The sequence below is a fragment of the Salvia splendens genome, chromosome 9, assembly GCF_004379255.2.
Source record: "Salvia splendens isolate huo1 chromosome 9, SspV2, whole genome shotgun sequence".
NCBI lineage: Eukaryota > Viridiplantae > Streptophyta > Magnoliopsida > Lamiales > Lamiaceae > Salvia > Salvia splendens.
Genome location: NC_056040.1, coordinates 34266783 through 34288646, shown reverse-complemented (window position 1 = coordinate 34288646; position 21864 = coordinate 34266783). Strand labels below are relative to the sequence as shown.

Below are 21864 nucleotides of genomic sequence, written 5' to 3'. Positions count from 1 at the left end.
GTCAGGTTCAACAACTAAAGTGGCGATTTGCGCTTCCACTGTTTCTGGTGCTCTCACCACTTCCAAACGCATTTTACTAAACTCGCGGACCAGGCTTTCTTCTTTGGTGAGCAAAGTGGCCAATTGGGAATGACTCTTCCGGCTCAAGGCATCTGCCACTACATTTGCCTTGCCAGGGTGGTAGTTGATGCCACAATCGTAGTCCTTCACCAATTCGAGCCACCTTCGTTGTCGCATGTTTAAATCCTTTTGCTCGAAGAAGTATTTCAGGCTTTTGTGGTCCGTAAAGATCTCACATCGAACTCCGTAGAGATGATGTCTCCAAATCTTTAAGGCGTGTACCACTGCTGCTAACTCCAAATCATGGGTTGGATAGTTCAACTCGTGCGGTCTCAATTGCCGGGATGCATAAGCAATCACCTTGTTGTTTTGCATCAACACACATCCAAGTCCCACCTTCGAAGCGTCCGTGTATACCACGTAGTTCACTCCAGGTTCTGGTACAACTAAGATGGGTGCACTAGTTAGCTTTTCCTTCAAAAGTTGAAAACTAGCCTCGCACTCGGGAGTCCAATTGACTTTCACTCCCTTCTTGAGTTGTTGTGTCATGGGCCTCGCTATCTTGGAGAACCCTTCTATAAACCTTCGGTACTACCCCTCCAAACCTAGGAAATTCCGAATCTCGTTTGGTGACGAAGGTGCTTTCCACTGTTGCACCGCTCAACTTTAGCGGGATCTACTCGAATTCCTTCTTTCGACACGATGTGACCAAGGAAATTTACTTCCTTAAGCCAAAACTCACACTTGTTGAATTTGGCGAACAACTTCTCACTCCTCAAGGTCTCCAAGGTGATTCACAGATGTTCCTCGTGCTCCTTCTCATTCTTCGAGTAAACTAGCACGTCATCAATTAACACCAAGACAAACTTATCCAAGTAGGGATGAAACACTCGGTTCATCAAGTCCATGAATACCGCAGGTGCATTCGTCAAACCGAACAGCATTACGACAAATTCATAGTGACCATATCTCGTTCGAAAGGCCGTCTTTGGTATATCTTCTCGTCGGACTCTCAACTGATGATATCCGGACCTTAAGTCCATCTTCGAGAATACACCGGCTTCTCGAAGTTGATCGAATAGGTCATCTATCCTTGGCAGTGGATATTTGTTCTTGAGAGTCATCTTGTTCAGCTCCTGATAATCGATACACATTCTCATTGATCTGTCCTTCTTCTTTACAAAAAGCACAGGCGCGCCCCATGGTGAAACACTGGGTCTAATAAAACCCAGGTCCATAAGCTCTTGGAGCTGTATCTTGAGTTCTTCTAACTCCTTAGGCGCCATTCTGTATTGTGCCTTAGACACAGGTGCCGACCCTGGTGCTAGATCGATGGTGAACTCCAATTGTTGATCTGGCGGTGGTCCAGGCAAGGCTTCGGGAAAAACGTCTGGAAATTCCCGTACGACGGCTACGTCTTCCATTTTCCTTTCTCCTTTCTCCTCTCCCTGTAGATAGACAAGATAAGCAGAACGTCCTTTCCTCATCATCGTACTAGCTTGGAGCGAGGAAATGACAAAGGTTCGCCGGTTCATCGAGATTCCATAACATAAGGTGGGTTCCTTGCCCGGGCTTGTAGATATATCTGTCTCTCCTTACAATGAATCGTCACAAAATTCGAGGTCAACCAATCCATTCCTAAAATTACGTCAAAGTCCCCAATCGCCATAACTTGCAGATCATGAGCGACTATCTTAAGGCTTCCCATCATAATTTCTACGTTCGGGCATGTTCGTGAGATTTCTATTGTCCCACCCACTGGTGAAGACACTATCATCTTATGTTCAGATTTGTTAACAGGCAAGCTCAAAGTATCCACACATAAGTCAGATATGAAGGAATGCGATGCGCCCGTATCAAAGAACACAATGATAGAAGTGTCGAGGATTTTACCCATACCTGCCAGGTTTCCATTCTCCTGGTTCCCTTGTTCGATCTTGGGTTGTTTCCGACTCAAGGCATATGCTCTAGCCTGAGGAGGAAGTCTTGGGCGGTAGGGTTGTTGCTGTCGCAGAGGTTGATCACGATTTCCCCTTGACTCTGTTTGTGGTGCTCTTGGTTGCATGCGGGGTCCTTGAGTGTTCTGTCTCGACTCCATTGTTACCCTCTTACTCGGAAACTCTCTAGAGAAGTGACTGTTTCCTCCACAGTTAAAGCACTTAGGGGTGCTCTGGATTCTACACTCTCCAAAGTGGTACTTGGAGCACACGTTGCATTGGGGTGGCTTGGGTCGGAAGTCGCCTCTTTGGTTAGATGAGTTTTGCCCTCCCCCATATTGCAGTTGGTTCTGGGTGTGCTGATACCTCTTGTTGTCATATGTGATTCTGTTTCCCTCCCACTTCCGCTTCTCTCGGGAGTGGTGTGGTGAAGCTTGCCAAAGTAGTGTTTTCCTTCGCTTTCTCCTTGGGCATAGCTGCCTCAATGTCTAGCGCAAGGGCCAGTGCTTCCACATAGGGAAGTCTCCCACGACTAGCCAACGACATCCTTATCTCTGGCCGTAGTCCCTCACGTAACTTCTCGGCCAGCTTCTCGTCGGTATCAACTTGTTCAGGTGCGTACCGGAGCATGTTGTTGAGTGCACGGTCGTACTCGGTCACAGTCATGCGTCCCTGGGTTAGATTGTAGAATTCTGCCGCCTTTGCTTTCTGATAGCTCTTAGGCACATACTTATTATACATCTCGGCCTTGAAACCTTCCTATGTCATCCCCGTTACTTGCTCTCGGGGCATTGTCTTCATCCGTGTGTCCCACTAAAAGTCAGCAGACTCGATTAGTTGGTAGGTCACACAACTCAACCGTTCTTTGTCATTGCACCCCAAGATTACGAAAATGCGCTCTAATGAGCGTATCCATGATTCGGCCTTGGCCGGCTCTCCCATTCCATCAAAGACGGGAGGTTTCTGACCTAAGAACAACTTCACGATCTCACGGTCAACCGGAGGTGGAGAAGGTGGTGGTGGAGGGATGGGTTGCGTCACACTCTCCTCCATCGCCTGAGGGGTAGGTTCGGGGTTCCCACGTCTTATGTTACGTCTTGGCGGCATTCTGTTTTATCAAAAGAATTATTATTGTATTTATTCGAAATCCAAAGGACAGTTGTGTGGTATAGTTGAAAGGTGGAAATCAAAGGGAAATTGCATCATAGAATAATAAGGAGCTTTTGCAAGACACTGTATCGAATATAACTGCATAAAATGATAGCATGAGAGCAATCACCGAATGGTGTAGCAAGAGGCAATTGCGTCGCAAGGTAGCAAATGAGTGATTGCTCAACAAGATAGTAAAGGATAGGAGACAATTTGTTCAATAGAGTGGCAATCATAGGCTTTCAATAGAATGGTAAAAGACAACGATAGTAGGATATGATTGTGCAATAGGACAACAAAGGACAGTTGTATAATGAGGTGGTTAGGATGGTTTCAAATTATGGCAAGAAAAAAAAATTGTACCATCGAGTAGCAAAGATAGTGTGTCACAAATAATTGTGTAATTAGGAAAAGGACGATTACAATGTAGAAAGGTAATCGTACAGTTTGAACAATAAGAAATGATATCAAGTTATTGCACAATAGAATAGCAAAAGACAAAAATTTCCATAGAATTATCAAACGTTGCCTCCAAGAGGTCTTAGTTCCATCATCACGAAAACAAAAGGGTAAAGCAACGTGGAAAGGGAAAAGCTAGAGTCAAGCAAAAGGTAAAGTATAAAAAACGTGGGAAATCGAAATAAAATATTCCAGAATTATTATGTTTAATCTTTTCCATCCTCATCCTCCTTCGCCCCGGTCTCTCCAACGCTCTCTCTATTTGGGTCCTCCTCCTCGGGATCCTCCTCTGGATCCTCTTCCTCACTTTCTTCCTCGACACCTAGGGTGGAGGTACTATCCCGAGCATCCCATCAACCTCTCTGTCGTTTCTTAGGGGGGCTGAAACGCGCATCCCGAGTCTCATTCTCTTAGGAACACGGGAGACATGTTGTTCCCTGTCGCAGCGATTCCTTCGCATGCGGGCTTGAAAAGGCAGATAGATATGTGGAGGTGGAGCACGTGGCGGTCCGTCAAAAGCAGCTGTCATAGCCGGAAGTAGCACCTCTATAAGGCCAACCAAATCACCCCGCGCGGTGTAGTCAGGCGGGCTATACCATATGAAAAATTGAGATGCCTGAGCGGTCCACTCGTCCCAAGGCGGTGGTAAAGCGTGGATGAGCTTTTGGATCCCCTGGTGATGGGTGGCTCCCCCATACGCATAGGCGTTCATCCACTTATCATAAAATCCGGTGACATAGGACATAAGGAAAAGCTTCCCATCCCACTCGTAGTCTTGGTAGCGCTCAACTGGGTGGTCCCTATTGCTGGAGTAACGATTTCGCATCAGGGCATAATACTGATGGACCATCTAAAGGGACAACAAAGAAAACTCAGCATCAGTCCAACGATAGAAGGAAGCAATGGGGTTTAAGTTCCAAAAAGAGATGCTGAGAACATGATGCCTATGAAGATGGCTATGTATAGCAAAAGATTTAGGTATGTAAGTAGCACCATGTCAAAGTTTTGAATATTCCAAGGTTTATTGGTTCGGGTGTTTTCGCGTTTCGTCGAGTCGTAGCATGCCGACTTCCCCATAGGCTACTTGCCTTGCACTAAGCATTTCACATGTCCACGTTTATTATTAGCGCAAAGTTTTGCATTCATTGCACCAATTTATAACTAGGTATAGTAGCATGGTTTAACGCATATTCGAGTAACATATACCAGTTTATTTTCATAACAACATTTGTCATCTCGGCATAAGCGCAAATATCAATTTCACATCATATCAATTCATCAACCCATATTCCAATCAAAATTTTCAACATGATATATAATCTCAAATCCCCATAGAAGTACTTTCATTCATGCAAGAGTAATATTCCCAACATTTCACAGTTCATATCAAAATTCCATCAATATACTTGTTCCCTCATTCCTCGTGGTTGGGCAGGGACGAGTTGTGGTGTTGAGCTTCCGATGTTTATCATTTAGCCAAATTACACATGCACAGATTTTGACTCAAAATACTCTTGGGTCCAGAGCGGAAAGAACTGAGGCTCTGATACCAAACTGTCACGACCGCCCCCTAGGGTTAATAAAAGCGGGCGATCGCGACTTAAAGGGGCTTAATGAACGGGCATAGAAGACTAGGGTTTCAATAAAAGGTTTGACCAAAATTTAAGTTTAATAGTTAAACGACCAAAGATATTTATGTGAAAATAAATGCAAAGACCAAAGATTTGACATTATTAAAAGGTAGCGAGTTTTCAACTTTCAACAAAACAGTTTCATAGTTAAATAAAAATATAAGTAAAGAAAATATCACAGCGGAAGCATCCAAGAGAAGAGTGAAGTCATGTGTGAAGACACAACGACACTCGGAGTTTCAAAACAACCATAACATTTTATAAATTCTGCTCAACACCGCCAACCGCTCGTCGCTGCTCAACCTGCACATAGAGAAAACATATGCAGGGCTGAGTACTTTTGAAAATACTCAGTGGCTCATGCCGAAAACATTTTAAATAAGAGTACATATTATCATGCCATACGTAGGTAACCATCGGGGTTTGAGCTTTATAAAGACCCGAGGCACCAAAAAATTTTCCATTGTTCAGAATAGCGACTGCGTAGTCATTTTTCCCCATCGTCATCAACCATATCTGCCAATACATGACAAGGAATGCGGCCGCAAACCTGGTCACTAGACCGGCCAGCCCGTACGCTAGCACACAGTCTACCATAGGTGTACACTAATCCAAGTAGGGTTTGCGGCCCTACGAGGACCCGAATTCGATTTATATAATAGTGGCAACAGCCACATCAGATAGGCACGTTAAAACAAATCACGACATGATAATCGCTTTAAACCACCCTTATAGCTCCACAGTCATACGTAAAAGATTTTAGTAAAAGAAAACCCACAAAAATGTAGGGTAGAAAAGAAGCCCACCTCGATCCTTCAGATTTCAAGTTTCGCTTTTCATTTGATATCATGCTTTACGCACGAATTTTCACCTTTGGATAAGGTATTCCCAATTAGTCACTAACATGGACTTAGTATTATGCATGTCCTTAATTTTTTCCTTTTCCCAACAACAAATGGAAATCACATCATATCATAACATCTTTGCATATCACATCATCTCGTCACATATATAATTCATATATGCCATTCAAAACATATAAAAATATAGTTATTTTGCAAAGGTAGAAATCTGGCAGCACTGCGCAATGATTTTATAAAAATTATTTAAAAATCATCCGACTTCCGTTGGGGCTAAAACTTTACGAAAAATCAGTAGACTCATCAAATAACTTCCAGTTTAAATTTCATGTCAGAATACCCCTTTTAATCGGTCAAATCAAAGACGTAACCTACTGGTCGTGAAAACATGTTTCTGGCAGAATTGCGCAGACAACTTTAAAAATTCACCAAAAATTCATCTTTTATCAAAATGGGTTGAAATTTACACACAACATAGAATACATCATGAAGTTTACTCAGGAAAAAGAATCTGTCAAATCGGAGTTTATTATGTCCGTCAAAAAGGAGTCGGAACTTACTGTTCGGAATCACAGTTTCTCATGCTTTTAGGAATTCGAATTAGGGTTTACCCCCACTTATTCAAAATCAACCTTTTCATGGTTTTAACATACAAGCATGCTCAAAAGGGTCCTTAGACACATATTTTCATGAAATCACATATCATTCACCGAGGATTCATTAAATCATCAACCAATTGAAATCAAAATGCATTCACACATACGATTACACATTTCCACCGATTAAACCCTTAGATCTGCATTCCCTACACTCTCTACATGCATGACGGAGTCAAAGAAGGTTTAGATGGAGAGGAGTGAAGAATATGGGTTTGAATTTACCTTTCTTGGACGAAACAATCGGTAGAAAGCGAATAAAACCTTGGTTCTTCAATAATCTCTTGGGAAATTGAGGGGATCTTGAGTAGAATGGATGAACAAGTGGGAGGGGGCGTGTGGGAGAGGGAGTAGGCGTGTGATTAGTGGTGGCTAGGGTTAGGGTTTAGGTTTGATCTCTATTTATAGAGTTAGGAAAATAAATATTCCACAATTAAATTAGAAGATATGGAGAATAAATCAAATAAAAAAGGGAGAGATTTGGGGGAGGGAGTTGGCGTAAAAATAGGGCTATTTAATTAGCCTCTAATTTAATTTGGTATTTTCACGGAGCAGAAAAATAAATAAAAATCCTCCCATAAACTAGGAAATAGGTGTGTGAAATTATTTCTTCCACAAGGAATAATTTCCAAATCTTTAATAAAATAGATAAGGCAAGATTTGCTAGGATATTCCAATTGAAACATGGAATGAAATAATTAAGGGATCAAAATAAATAATGAATAATTTCCTTCTCCCACAAATTAGGAAATTTCGAAATCTCCCTTAGGAAAAATAATAGGGCCGATTTTTATCATGAAGAAATAAGATAATTAGTCTTTGGATTTAATTTGGGCAATTATCCCAAAACAAATAATTAAATCCAAGAATAATAATTCATCTCCAAATAATAATAATAGTCGAAAATTCCCTCAATAAAAGGGCAAGGTAATTATTTATGATCCTAATTAAATCTCACTCCCCTTAAAAATATAAGTTACCGCAATATATTTCATTCCACATCAATTAATTTAAGCCACGTCATAAAATCAACGGAATTGACTAGGTCAAATCAAAATTAGGTCATCGAATCAATCACATAACAGTTCATCATTTAATTCGTGACAATCAAAGCAATAAATGCAACGTCTTAGGGTTCCAAAATTAGGGTTCGAAAAGTGGGGCGTTACAGCATGAGTATAAGGACCCTTTTGAGCATGTTTGTGTATTAAACCCATGAAAAGGTTGATTTTGAATAAATAGGGATAAACCCTAATTCGAATTTTTAAAGGCATGAAAAGCTGTAAGTTCGGACAGTATGTTCCGACATGCATTTTACCGACCAAATGAATTCCGATATGATCGATTCTTTTTCCTGAGTAAATTTATTGATGTCTTCTATGTTATGTGTGAATTTCAACTCATTTGGATAAAAGATGGATTTTTGGTGAATTTTTAAAGTTGACTGCGCATTTCTGGAAGAAAATGTTTTCCCGACCAGTGGGTTACGTTGTCCTTTTTGACCGACCAAAAAGGGGTATTTTGATATGAAATTTAAACTGGAAGTTAGTTGATGAGTCTACTGCATTGTGGTAAAGTTTTAGCCCCAACGGAAGTCGGGTGAAATTTTAATAATTTTTATAAAATAGTTGCGCAGTGCTGCCAGATCTCTATCTTGACAAAAACACTATGTTATTATAAGTGAATTACTTGATTGATATATGTGATGACATGATGCGCTGTTCAAAGGGGGGGGGGGGAAGGGAAAACGATAGAGACATGCATAATATTAAGTCGATGGTTGTGACTGATAAGATATATATATTATCTAAAGGTAATAACTCGTGCGCGAAGCGTGATAATAAAGGGAAAGCAGTAGTCGAAATCTAAACGGTCGAGGTGGGCTTCTTTTCTACCCTACATTTTTACGGGTTTTCTTTTACTAAAATCTTTTACGTATGACTGTGGAGCTATAAGGGTGGTTTAAAGCGATTATCATGCCGTAATTTATTTTAACGTGCCTATCTGATGTGGCTGTTGCCACTGTTATATAAATCGAATTCGGGTCCTCGTAGGGCCGCAAACCCTACTTGGATTAGTGTACACCTATGGTAGACTGTGTGCTAGCGTACGGGCTGGCCGGTCTAGTGACCTAGTTTACGGCCGCATTCCTTGTCATGTATCGGCAGATATGGTTGATGACGATGGGGAAAAATGACTGCGCAGTCGCTATTTTGAACAATGGAAAATATTTTGGTGCCTCGGGCCTTTATAAAGCTCAAACCCCGATGGTTACCTACGTATGATATGATAATATGTACTCTTATTTAAAATGTTTTCGCATTAGCCACTGAGTATTTTCAAAAGTACTCAGCCCTGCATATGTTTTATCTATGTGCAGGTTGAGCAGTGACGAGCAGTTGGAGGTGTTGAGCAGGAATTAATAATAAACTATGGTCGTTTTTGAAACTCCGAGTGTCGTTGTGTCTTCACACATGACGCCACTCTTCTCTTGGATGCTTCCGCTGTGATGTTTGCTTTACATACTTTTTATTTAAATTCAAAAAACTACTTCATTTGGGATATTTGCAAACTCGTTACTTATTTTGAATAAATGCTAAACCCTTAGTCATTTACTTGTTGAACATAAATACTTTTGGTTGTTTTATTTATTAAACTTAAATTCTTGGTCAAACTCTTGTTGAAAACCCTAGTCTTCTATGCCTGTCCATTAAGCCCCTTTAAGTCGCGATCGCCCGCTTTTATTAACCCTAGGGGCGGTCGTGACAGAAAGTGTGGTTGCATGAGAACTTTGATAATTATGCGATTTTGATTGAGTTTATGTGAAGTTTGATTTAAATCTTTGGTGAATGATGTGAGTTTATATGAAAACATGATTATGAGAACCTTTTTAAGCATGATTGTGTGTTATAAGCATGAAAAATTGTATTTGGATGATTGAGGAAGAAACCCTAATTTCAAATTTGTGAGCCTGAAATCTATGAAGTTCGAACAGCGGTTTCTGATGTGTAATTGACCTATCAAATGATCGAATTTTGATATGAAAATTTTACTGAGTAAATTTCAAGGTGTTTTCTATGTCTCGTGTGAATTTTAGCCCTTTTTGTCAAAAAATGGATTTTTAACAAATGTTTGAAGTTGACTACGGAATTCTGCTAGAAACTTGTGTTCTCGCCCATAAAGTTTCGTATTCTGTTTGACCGATCAAATTCCCTCCATTTGATGTGATTCTTAAACTATATGAAACTTTGAAGTGTCCCCTGAGTCGTGTAAAAATTTCAGCCTCATTGGACATCGGATGAATTTATGGTGAATTTTTCAAATGAACTGCGCAATGCTGCCAGAATTTTTATATTCCGACTAGAGAGCGGGATGTTGCGGAGGATGTTGAGTTGGCCTTAGGATGCGTTGTGTCTTCATACATAGGCGTTATCCTTGACTCTCTTTAAACCTTATTTCCGCTGCTATGTTTTTTTTTGAATTATGTTTCACTACTTTAATCTTTTCCGTACTATGTTTGAGTATGTTTTGGTTGTGTCAGGCTTGAAACGAGTATTTACAATGTTACTTGAAAATGATGTCTCCCGCTCTTTAAACTAAATATTTTCTTAGGAGTTGATTGAGTTTTAATATTTATTGTTTCTCCGCTGCTTCTTTTAAAAGTGTTTATCATAAGTCGTTTTTATTTAATAGTAAAATTATAACTTTAAGCTTCTTTAAAACAAAAAAAAAAAAGTTTTTCATCCTCTAAGTTAATTAAGTTTTCATAAAAGGCTATCCTTGCATGTTGTATCACGATTGCCGCGTTTGTAGTACCCCTAGTATGGGCGGTCGTGACAGAGTGGTATCAGAGCTTAGTGTTTCGCTCTGGTCCGAGAGTCTTCTTTTGTCTTAAGTCTAGATTAGTGAATCCTTATTGACTAGAAGTGTAACGAAGGCTCAACATCCAAAGCATCGTGCTCAACCAAAGAAAGTGAGGTATGTTTTAAGTTGTTGAAAGCATGTGAGATCGATGCATGTAATTGATGATGATATGATGAGGGTGTTTGGCAAGTGTATGCATGTGAATGAACGTTATGCATGAAGATGAATTGTAATGACATGATTATGTGGAATATGAGTACGATGTTGTGATAGTATGATTTTGTTGAGTATGAGCATGATTGTCAAGATTATATAAACACATGTTGTATGTAAGAATGTGATATTGTTCTGGTATGCTTATGTGAAACATGAGCATGAGTGACATAATGTCGTAAATATGTGTTATGTGTGAAAGTTCTACGATGTAAGCATGCGAACGTAGGAACATGGAGTGTTTTACATCAAAAATGGAAATTGATGAGTTGTTTTGAGAATGTTGAAATTTATGAGAAAAGATGAGTAACTAAAAATGTTGTTTCAAACATATATGCGAAGTGCATGAGTGTTTTGTCTGGAATACAAATGCGTTATGAGTTTTGAAAGATTTGCCTGGTGTTTGACATGTAGAAAAAAAAATGGGAAAATGATTTTGAGGTTGATTGTTTTGCAATATTAATGACTAGTTGTTCTAGTGGAGTATGATTGAGGAAATATATTTATGTTGTGGAAAGTTGTTGGAATTTTTGAAAAAAAAATATCTTTGAATTTTAAATGAAAACATGTTAGTTCTTTCTTTCAGGAAAATTAATTGATCAATGGAAAATGTTGTGAGTATGAATTGTCCAAAAGAAAAAAATTTTGAGTTTCGACAAACAAAAAAAGTTAAAAAAAAAAAGAGAAATGACTTTTTCGTTTGGAAAATTGAGCTATGGAAGTGTGATGTTGTGTATGTTATGAGGTGCGAAGTATGATACGTTATTCTATGGAGTGTTTTATACTAATGATGAAAGTTGATGCGAAAATACGTTTTAGTTGAGTCAAAACTTTTATTTTAAAAGTGAGATGTGGAATCTTTTTTGGAAAGTGTGAAAGTGTAAAGAAATTTTGTTTCAAAAGTTTGAATATAGTTGTAAAGTTCGAAAGTGTTTTGCTATGAGATGTGAAAATGTGGTGTGTTTATCTTGAGGTATGAATTACGTAAATTGTGGTAGATGATGATCTATGAGATGATGAATTGTGTTGTGAACTTAGAGTACCTAAAATATAAGCCTAGTTGACCGCGTGAATCGTAGTTCTAAGTTGAAAACTTAACTATTGTCTGAGCAATGAAACGTACGAGAATATGAAAGTTGAGGCAAACCCTTAAGTCAAGGTGCGAGACAAGAAGAGCTGAAGCTAAGTGATATTTTCATGCAACGGCGAGTGATCATACTCGCGATTAAATTAGTATAATGTAATCTTGCGTAAGTGACAACACGATGGAGATGATTTTCATACCTTGCTAAGGAGCACGAGGATGATAACAATGTCCTATGAGGATAGTCATTGTGACATGCAAAGAATTTTATGAAGATGTGGATTCCGAGTATCATTATTAGTGGCGATGACACGAAGAATCCCAACGTGGAATCCACGGTTCTTAGAGCGATGTTACCAGTCTTGGCTTGCGAAAGATGAACGAGGGAGTGCGACTTTAATAGCTAGAACAAACTATTTTAATCAACAGCTCTTACTTGGATTTTAAGAAGTTATTTTTCAGGACCTTTCAAATAACCGTGGACCCTTGTCTACTTGGCAGCTTGTTTCGTTCACCCCTTGCAAGTGATGCATATTATTTCTTTTCCTCCATTGAGTCTTAACTCACTTTCAGTTCTTGGAAAGTGGTGTTGCCTTCATAACTTTGGACACTTGGATTGATTGTAGTCTTCTATGACTTATTATTTATACGCACAATATTTTGACTTTGTGAGCCTTTGCTATTGAACTTCATTCCTAAAGCTGCTTGCAGTTATATCCTTCAATATAATCACGTTTCGCAGACATTTTTTTTTCTATGGGACATTCTTCCTTGAACTTATGTTCAGCTTTTCATTTTGTAACCATGTCTGTGTCAAGTTCTTTCTTATAGAGTGAAATTCTTTTTGGTTCAGTTCCACTATATGTATCCTTTTCATAATAGAACCTTCATTTCTACAAAATGAAGTTAAAGCCTACATTTAATACCTTGCCTTAACAAACTTAATCCACTTGATTTTTTTCGAAAAGCCCCTTTGACTTTGGTTGCCTTCACAAACTTATGAACCCATTGATGTTATTCTATCAATCCATATTATGATTTTCGTTGAACCATGATCAGTACCGCCTTGTGACAAATGCCTACATTTCTCAATCCTCATGCAACTGATCATTTCTTTTCCCTCAACCCTTTAAGTCATTATCCATTGATGTGTGGACTTTTCATATTTGGTAGGACAACTGAATTATCTTTTTGGTAGCCAACTATGAGAATTGACATTTATTTGATTTCATCCCATATTCATGACCTATCTTATGTTTTTTCATGCTCCGTGGGGATGATCATAACCAATTGTTATATTTCAAAATTGGTTCATATCCAAGTTAAGACCGTTTGATTAAAGTTCGCGTTCTTGATACATATTCTGAGTTTTTGATGCAACATTGCAAGAAGAGGCAAATTTCTTTTCGAGCCTCTAGCAAAGAGCCGACTATCTTGTATGGAATTTCCATGAACCGACGAAACCCCCCATAATCTCTGCTTTACAAGCAACCACGATGATAAGAAAAGGGCGTCCGACGTATCTTGTGTACTTGAACGGAGAGGAAAAGAAGGATTTGAGAGTGGAAGACGTGGCAGTAGTACGAGATTTTCCCGATGTGTTTCCCGAAGCTTTATCTGGACCGCCACCCAACAGACAATTAGAGTTCACTATTGTTTTGGAACCAGGGTCTGCGCCAGTATCAAAGGCGCCATACCGAATGGCCCCTAAGGAATTGGCCGAGTTGAAGATACAGTTGCAAGAACTGTTAGACTTGGGTTTTATTCGACCCAGTGTGTCACCGTGGGGAGCGCCAGTGTTGTTCGTTAAGAAGAAGGATGGAACGATGAGGATGTGCATCGACTATCGTGAGCTCAACAAGATGACCTTGAAGAACAAGTACTCACTGCCGAGGATTGATGATTTGTTTGACCAACTTCGAGGAGCGGGCGTATTTTCAAAAATGGACTTGAGGTCGGGATATCATCAACTAAAGATCCGACGAGAGGATGTGCCTAAGACTGCTTTTCGCACACGTTATGGCCATTATGAATTCATCGTGATGCCATTTGGGCTGACGCCCCGGCTGTCTTCATGGACTCGATGAACCGAGTTTTCCATGAGTATCTCGACAAGTTCATGTTAGTCTTCATCGACGATGTTTTAGTGTACTCGAAGAACGAGGACGAACATGGATGGCATCTACAAACCATGTCAGAAACTTTGCGAAAGGAGAAGCTTTATGCCAAGTTTAGTAAGTGCGAGTTTTGGTTGACTCGAGTGAACTTTCTTGGTCATATTGTGATGGCAAATGGAATCCAAGTAGACCCAGCAAAGGTCGAGGCCGTGCAGAATTGGAAATCGCCGAAAACGCCCTAGTGAAATCCACAGTTTCTTGGGATTGGCGGGATACTATCGATGTTTCATTGAAGGATTCTCTAAAATCGCGAGACCCATGACACAACTGTTGAAGAAAGGAATCAAAGTGGTTTGGACGTCAGAGTGCGAGGCGAGTTTCCAACTGTTGAAAGAGAAATTGACTACAACACCAGTCCTAGCGGTACCCGAAGCCGACAAGGACTTCGCTGTCTATACAGATGCGTCGAAAGTAGGACTAGGATGTGTGTTAATGCAAGATGGAAAAGTGATAGCATACGCTTCCCGACAGTTTAGACCGAATGAATTGAATTTTTCGACTCATGATTTGGAGTTAGCAGCAGTGGTGCATGCACTGAAAATTTGGAGACACCATTTCTATGGATTGAGATGCGAGATCTATACGGATCACAAGAGTCTTAAGTACTTCTTCAAGCAGAAGGAGCTGAACATGCGATAGCGACGTTGGCTGGAGATCGTGAAAGATTATGACTACGGTATTCACTATCATCCGGGCAAGGCAAACGTAGTAGCCGATGCTTTGAGTAGGAAGAACCAACCTCAATTGGCTTATTTCCTAACGCAAGAGGAAACGTTGATTCGCGAATTCGACAGAATGAGATTGGAAATAGTAAAAGTGCCCGAGCCAGTAGAAGGACGAATAGCGACGCTAGTGATTGAGCCAGATTTGAGAACCAAGCTCATAGAAGCCCAACGACGTGATGAGAAGTTGGAAGAATTATGTGTGAAGGTGAGAGCCGAGAAGCTTGATCATTACCGTGAGGAGGCAGATAATGCTTTGACGTACGATGGGCGATTGTGTGTGCCGAGCGATGAGACGCTAAAAGATGAGATTTTGAGTGAAGCGCACGACACGCCTTACACTGTACACCCCGGAAGCACGAAGATGTATCGAGATTTGAAGCAATGTTTTTGGTGGAATGGAATGAAAGGAGACGTAGCGTCATATGTGGAACGATGTCTAGCATGCCAACAAGTGATGGCCTTACACCAACGACCATATGGGAAGTTGCAACCACTCGAAATCCCCGAATGGAAGTGGGATCATCTAGCTATGGATTTCGTGATGGGTTTGCCAAAGTCACAGAAGGGCAACACTACGATTTGGGTGATCATCGATCGACTAACTAAAAGCGCGCACTTTTTACCAATTCGAATTACTTATGGCGCGAACAAATTAGCAAAACTCTACGTGAATGAGATTGTGCGTTTGCATGGAGTGCCAAAGACCATTGTGTCCGACCGCGATACGAAGTTCAAATCAAAGTTTTGGATGAGTTTGCAACGTGAATTGGGCACACAACTGAACTTCAGCACTGCTTATCACCCGCAATCGAACGGACAGTCAGAGAGGAGGATTCAAACGCTTGAGGATATGCTGCGAGCCGTTGTCTTAGATCGAGGGGAAAGTTATGAAACTGTTCTACCTTTGGTTTAATTCGCCTACAACAATAGCTACCAAGCGACGATCGATATGGCTCCGTATGAAGCCTTGTATGGCAGGAAGTGTCAATTCCCACTCTATTGGGATGAACGGAAGCTCAAGATAGGCAGAAGTCGTATGCTGACGTGCGTCGAACGGAAATCAAATTTGACGTTGGTGACAAAGTGTTCTTGAAAGTATCCCCGACGAGAGGAGTTGTGAGGTTTGGAGTGAAAGGCAAGCTGAAACCGTGTTTTGTAGGACCGTACGAGATTATCAATGAAGTAGGTCATGTAGCTTACCGCTTGGCGTTACCTCCCAGCTTTAGGAACGTGCACAACGTGTTCCATGTGTCACAGTTACGCAAGTACGTGTTCGACCCCAAGCATGTGATTCATCAAGAGGAAGTGATCCTAACCCCCGACATGAGCTACGAGGAAAGGCCCGAGGCAATCCTAGATCGGAAGGTACAAGAGTTGCGAAACAAGTCAATAGCGTCCGTGATGGTGTTGTGCAAACACCATGGTCCCGAGGAAGCCAAGTGGGAGGTAGAAGATAAATTGAAAGAAAAGTTCCCCGAGTTGTTTATGTGAGACGATCAAGTTTCGGTACGAAATTTCTGTTAAGAGGGGAAGGATGTAACATCCCAAAAATTTGTGATGTTTGTTTAATAAGTTGATTTGAAAATTCAATTATGAAACTTTTGTTTCTATGCGATTGAGTTGGCTATGTTGAATAAATTGTCATAAGTGATTTGGAATGAAGTGTTATTTATATTTTTCAATATGGGAAATTAATTTAAATAAGAGCATGCATTTTGTTCTAGCCAAATAAAGTGGCTATTTTCGGCCCCTCCAATTATTGGAAACTATATTCTTTTTCTTGGAGTTAATTAATTGTTATGGGATATCTATCCAAATTAAATCCAAATCAAATTATCCCTAATTTATTCTACGTAAATGTCGAACCTAGCTTGTTCTTTGGAAGTTTTCGAAAATCCCTATTAAATAAGATGATAAATTAATTTTGTAGATTTAATTGGTACTATGTTTAATTTCCTTCTTAAATTTAAAATCCAATTAAATCTAATCTTTTTTCAAAATCCTCCATATCCTATTTTAATTAGGACTTGACTCATTCCTTCTTTAAAGCCTTTAAATTTTTGCCCCATATGCTTGCAATTTCCTTGTGGAATTAATTTAATTGTTACCTATTTTGTGGGAGCCTTTTTCCAACAAGGAAATTTCCAAATTTAAAACCTATTCTTATTTAATTGAGGTTTAAGTATTTTCCTTTCATTACTCCAATTTCACACGCCCATTTCCATGTTAATTGTGGGATTTTATTATTCCTCCATAATTTTAATTATTTAATTTAAGTGTAGGATTAAACCTAGATTATAAAATTAAATTAACCCTAGCCCCCATTCCTCTCTTTCACACGCTCCCTCCTCCTTTCTCCCTCTCCCACACGCCTCCTCCCCCTCTCCACATTCTCTCCAAAAACACTCCTTCAATCCTTGTTCTTGCATCCGTTGAAGTTTATTTTCAAGAGTCTCCGACGAATCGCATCAATTCTTGTTTCTACTGATTCGTTTTCTTCAAGAAAGGTATAAGTGATTCACTTTCCCTCAATCTTTTCATATAATCCTTGTTCTTGAACCCTACATGCATATAGTGAGTGTAGGAATGATAGATCGCAAAATTAATCGGTGGGAAAGTGTGGTTGCATGAGAACTTTGATAATTATGCGATTTGATTGAGTTTATGTGAAGTTTGATTTGAATCTTTGGTGAATGATGTGAGTTTATGTGCAAACATGATTATGAGAACCTTTTTAAGCATGATTGTGTGTTATAAGCATGAAAAATTGTATTTGGATGATTGAGGAAGAAACCCTAATTTCAAATTTGTGAGCCTGAAATCTGTGACGTTCGAACAGCAGTTTCAAGGTTTTTTCTGTGTTTCGTGTGAATTTCATCCCTTTTTGTCGAAAAATGGATTTTTAATAAATATTTGAAGTTGACTGCGCAATTCTGCTAGAAACTTGTGTTCTCGCCAGAAAGTTTCGTATTCTGTTTGACCGACCAAATTCCCTCCGTTTAATGTGATTCTTGAACTATATGAAACTTTGAAGTTTCCTCTGGGTCGTGTAAAAATTTCAGCCTCATTGGACATCGGATGAATTTATGGTGAATTTTTCAAATGAACTGCGCAATGCTGCCAGAATTTTTATATTCCGACCAGAGAGTGGTATTAATGTTTTTACTGACCAAATGACATTATTTGAGGGTGAAACTTTACCAGAATGAACTTGAATGTGTCTATTGTGTTGTGACCAAATTTTAGCATCATATGAGGTCGGATGAAAATTTGGTATTTTTACAAACCAACTGCGCAGTTCTGCCAGTTTTGTTGTTATGTGAAAATATCACTTGTTGCTAAGTTTGATGAACTATATGATGCATGTATGATTTGGAAGAGTATCCTATGACGTGATTATGTGTGACACGTTGAGAAATATTATGGCATGTTTTCCTTATGTCGATGAATGATGGGATGAGTAATTTAAGGGAAACGATAAAAAGGAACAATAGGACATGCATGATAACATAAGTTTATGGAAAGCTGATTGTGTTGTCGTTGGCAAGGGTGATTGAGTATACGTGAGCTCGAGGAACGAGAGTTGCATAAGTTGGAATTGTGTTGTTAAGCAATCGAGGTGGGCTTTCTTTTTTAAACCTCTTTATTTTCCGAAAATACTATGTGGTGTTATAAGGGTGGTTTAACTATTATGTCATGCCATGTTTTTTGTTTGTGAGAATGTTGCCTGATGCCTAGTTCGTCTGAGCTTGCTCCGTTAGGCTATAGGGCTGTGTTGTGAAACGAATTCGGGTCTGAGTAGGGCCGCAAACCCTATAAGGCTGTGTACACTGGTGGGATCGTGAGCCGTCCTTGCTAGTCGGCCGGTCTCGTGGGCGAATAGTGTGGCCACACTTTCGTCGCACTGTGATATGATGATTGTGATTGATGGAATGATGTGGAAAGTGGGGAGATAAATTGTTTGGCCAGACTTGAAATGTTTTGTGTTCTCGTGATATTTCTTACTACATAAAACTCGAGATCACTGGTATGGATAACATAACTAATATAAAATGTTTTCGGCATGAGCCCATTGGGTACAACAAGTACTCAGCCCTGCATATTATTTTTCTTATGTGCAGGTTGAGCGGGATGTTGCGGAGGATGTGGAGTTGGCCTTAGGATGCGTTGTGTCTTCATACATAGGCGTTATCCTTGACTCTCTTTAAACCTTATTTCCGCTGCTATGTTTTTTTTTTAACTATGTTTCACTACTTTAATCTTTTTCGTACTATGTTTGAGTATGTTTTGGTTGTGTCAGGCTTGAAACGAGTATTTACAATGTTACTTGAAAATGATGTCTCCCGCTCTTTAAATTAAATGTTTTCTTAGGAGTTGATTGATTTTTAATATTTATTGTTTCTCCGCTGCTTCTTTTAAAAGTGTTTATCATAAGTCGTTTTTATTTAATAGTAAAATTATAACTTTAAGCTTCTTTAAAATAAAAAAAAAAGTTTTTCATCCTTTAAATTAATTAAGTTTTCATAAAAGGCTATCCTTACATGTTGTATCACGATCGCCGCGTTTGTAGTACCCCTAGTATGGGCGGTCGTGACATGACCACTTGAGCAGAATAAATCAAGGAGAAAGTAAAGAAGATGACCCTACGCTTTCCCGAAAGAGCATCTGTATTTTGCCCAAGGATCGAATGCCTTGATCAGCTGGAAGGATGTGCTCGACGCAGCTGATCCAGTAGCATTTTTGAATGAAGTCAGCAGAAGGCAAGCTGAGCCTTGGTTCGTTGATTTAGCAAACTATTTGGTAACTTCGGTCCGAAAAAGTCAGCCAGGAAAGTCCTGGATAGTGGTTTCTATGGGCCAAATTTGCATAAGGATGCCTATGAATTTTGCAGAAGGTGTAGTCAACGTCAGTTGACAGGGGGAATTTCTGCCAAAGATGAGATGCCGCAACTACCCATCGTGGTGTGCGAGATATTTGATGTTTGGGGAATGGATTTTATAGTGGTTTCTATGGGCCAAATTTGCATAGGAATTCTTACATTCTAGTCGCAGTTGACTATGTATATAAGTGGGTGGAGGCTAAGGCAACGGTAACCTGCGAGGCTCAAGAAGTCTCAAAGTTTATGAAATCCAACATTTTTAGCAGGTATGGGATCCCTAGGGCTATAATCTCTGATCAAGGCACTCACTTCTGCTAACGCGCAATCGAAGCTCTCATGAAGAAGTATGGGGTGAATCATCGTCTTTCCACCCTGTATCATCCATAAAGCAATGGCCAGACAGAAATGTCAAAAGGGAGATCAAGAGCATCCTTGAAAAAATAGTGAGTCATTCGAGGATGAACTGGAGCAAGAGGTTGGATGATGCCTTATGGGCTTATCGCACTGCGTACAAAACTCCAATCGGCATGTCACCACACAGACTATTTTTTGGGAAAATATGCCACCTTTTTGTGGGTATTGTGCACACGGCGTACTGGGCAGTTAAGGAAGTGAACATGCAACCTAGAGGGTGTGTTGAAGAAAGGAAGCTTCAACTGCAAGAGTTGGAAGAACTCAGACTGGAGTCCTATGCTGCAGCCATGTGGTATAAGGAGAAAACCAAGCTGTGGCATGACAACAATCTGAGGATGAAAGAGCTGCAAGTGGGACAGAAAGTTCTGTTGTTCCAGTCAAGACTTGAGCTGATGTCAGGAAAGTTAAAATCAAAGTGGACGAGACCATATACCATCGTCGCCCTAAGAGCGAATGGGGCCGTGGAACTTCAAGGGTGTGACCCTAACTCTACTCCTTTTGTGGTTAATGGTCACCGGTTGATGCCATTTAGGGACAACTCGGAAGTGCATACAGTGGAAGAAATTCCACTGTGCACAACCTATTTTCTCGCCTAAGTTGATCAGCTTGTAAACGTTCTAGGTGATCCACTTGATTAGTTGGCCGAAGCATGTCAAATTATAAACAGATCAAGTGAATCTGTGGAATGTTTACAAGACTTGTACATAGTTATGAATAGTGTCTTCTTCAGTTTCTGAAATGAAAATCCAAACTAAGTAAAAGTTTTAAAAATGAAAAAAAATATTTTCGGGGATTTAGATCAGGTGGATCAAGCTGCACTCTTTGAAAAATTTAAAATCTTACTTGATCCAACTGGTCTGAATTCCCAAGTTTTAGATAAAATTTTCTAGTGTTCGCTAATTGTTGAAAAGAAGGGAATGGCCGGCACATGTAGGGAAAAAAGGAGAAAAACTGAGATTCTTGGAGGGAAACTGAAAGGTTGCGAATAGAATAGTCATATTTGAAACCTCCGTATTCCACTCCCCCAACTACTCCAAAAATTTCTCACTACGATTTTCTGTGTAGATTCCGGCGAAAACAAACCCTAGCTCCTAAATCCACCACAATCCACCGACTAAAATGGAAGGAAAGTCACATAACGCTTCAGGAAGTGCCTCCGCACCAAAATCCTCCGAAAGTTCGAAGCATCAGCAGCAAGGAGTTTAGAGGCCGGGTGCAACCCCGACCAATACAGCGCCCCAAATCGCTGAAAGTAGCAGCCAAACCACCATAACAATGTCCCTGGAGTTGTTAAAGAAGTTTCTCCAAACGTTGAAACCCAATGCCAATGCTATGTTGTTTCTAACTCAAATGGGAGTCATACCTACCCCACCACCGACCGGCGATATACAATCCCAGTAACTTGCAGTGAGGGAACAATGGATCTAGACGAGTACGAATTAGGGGAGAGGATGCGAATGGCTGAGGCAGTGGAACAAGGAGAAGAGGTTGAACTGTAGTTGCCCATTACAGAGAAAAGCACAGAGGAGCCCAACGTCCAACAAGATGAAGTTCTGGAAAATGTTAGACAAGTAGAAACGGAGGCGGAGCCAAGCTCAATGGCTGAAACACTGAAGGAAACTCAAGTGGAGTCAATCCCAGTGGAAGTTACAACAGTGAATGAACCGGTGGAGGAAGCCGAGCAATCCATACTCACGTCTGAAGAAGTCGCTGCGAACTTGGCGGCAAAGGTATTTTAAGGCTGCTGAGATGGATA

The 21864-nt window shown here is 40.1% G+C and overlaps 1 protein-coding gene across 1 annotated transcript; it reads left to right on the top strand.

Moving 5' to 3' along the window:
• The first annotated feature begins 20152 nt into the window (after positions 1-20152).
• LOC121749456 lies at positions 20153-20704 on the top strand. The gene has a single exon (XM_042144027.1). The coding sequence runs from the start codon at positions 20153-20155 to the stop codon at positions 20702-20704; it is 552 nt and encodes a 183-aa protein (XP_041999961.1).
• The last annotated feature ends 1160 nt before the right edge of the window (positions 20705-21864 follow it).

Bases quoted from the DNA above. Each gene is read 5' to 3' on its own strand.
- LOC121749456 (XM_042144027.1), top strand. From the start codon at position 20,153: ATGAACTGGAGCAAGAGGTTGGATGATGCCTTATGGGCTTATCGCACT.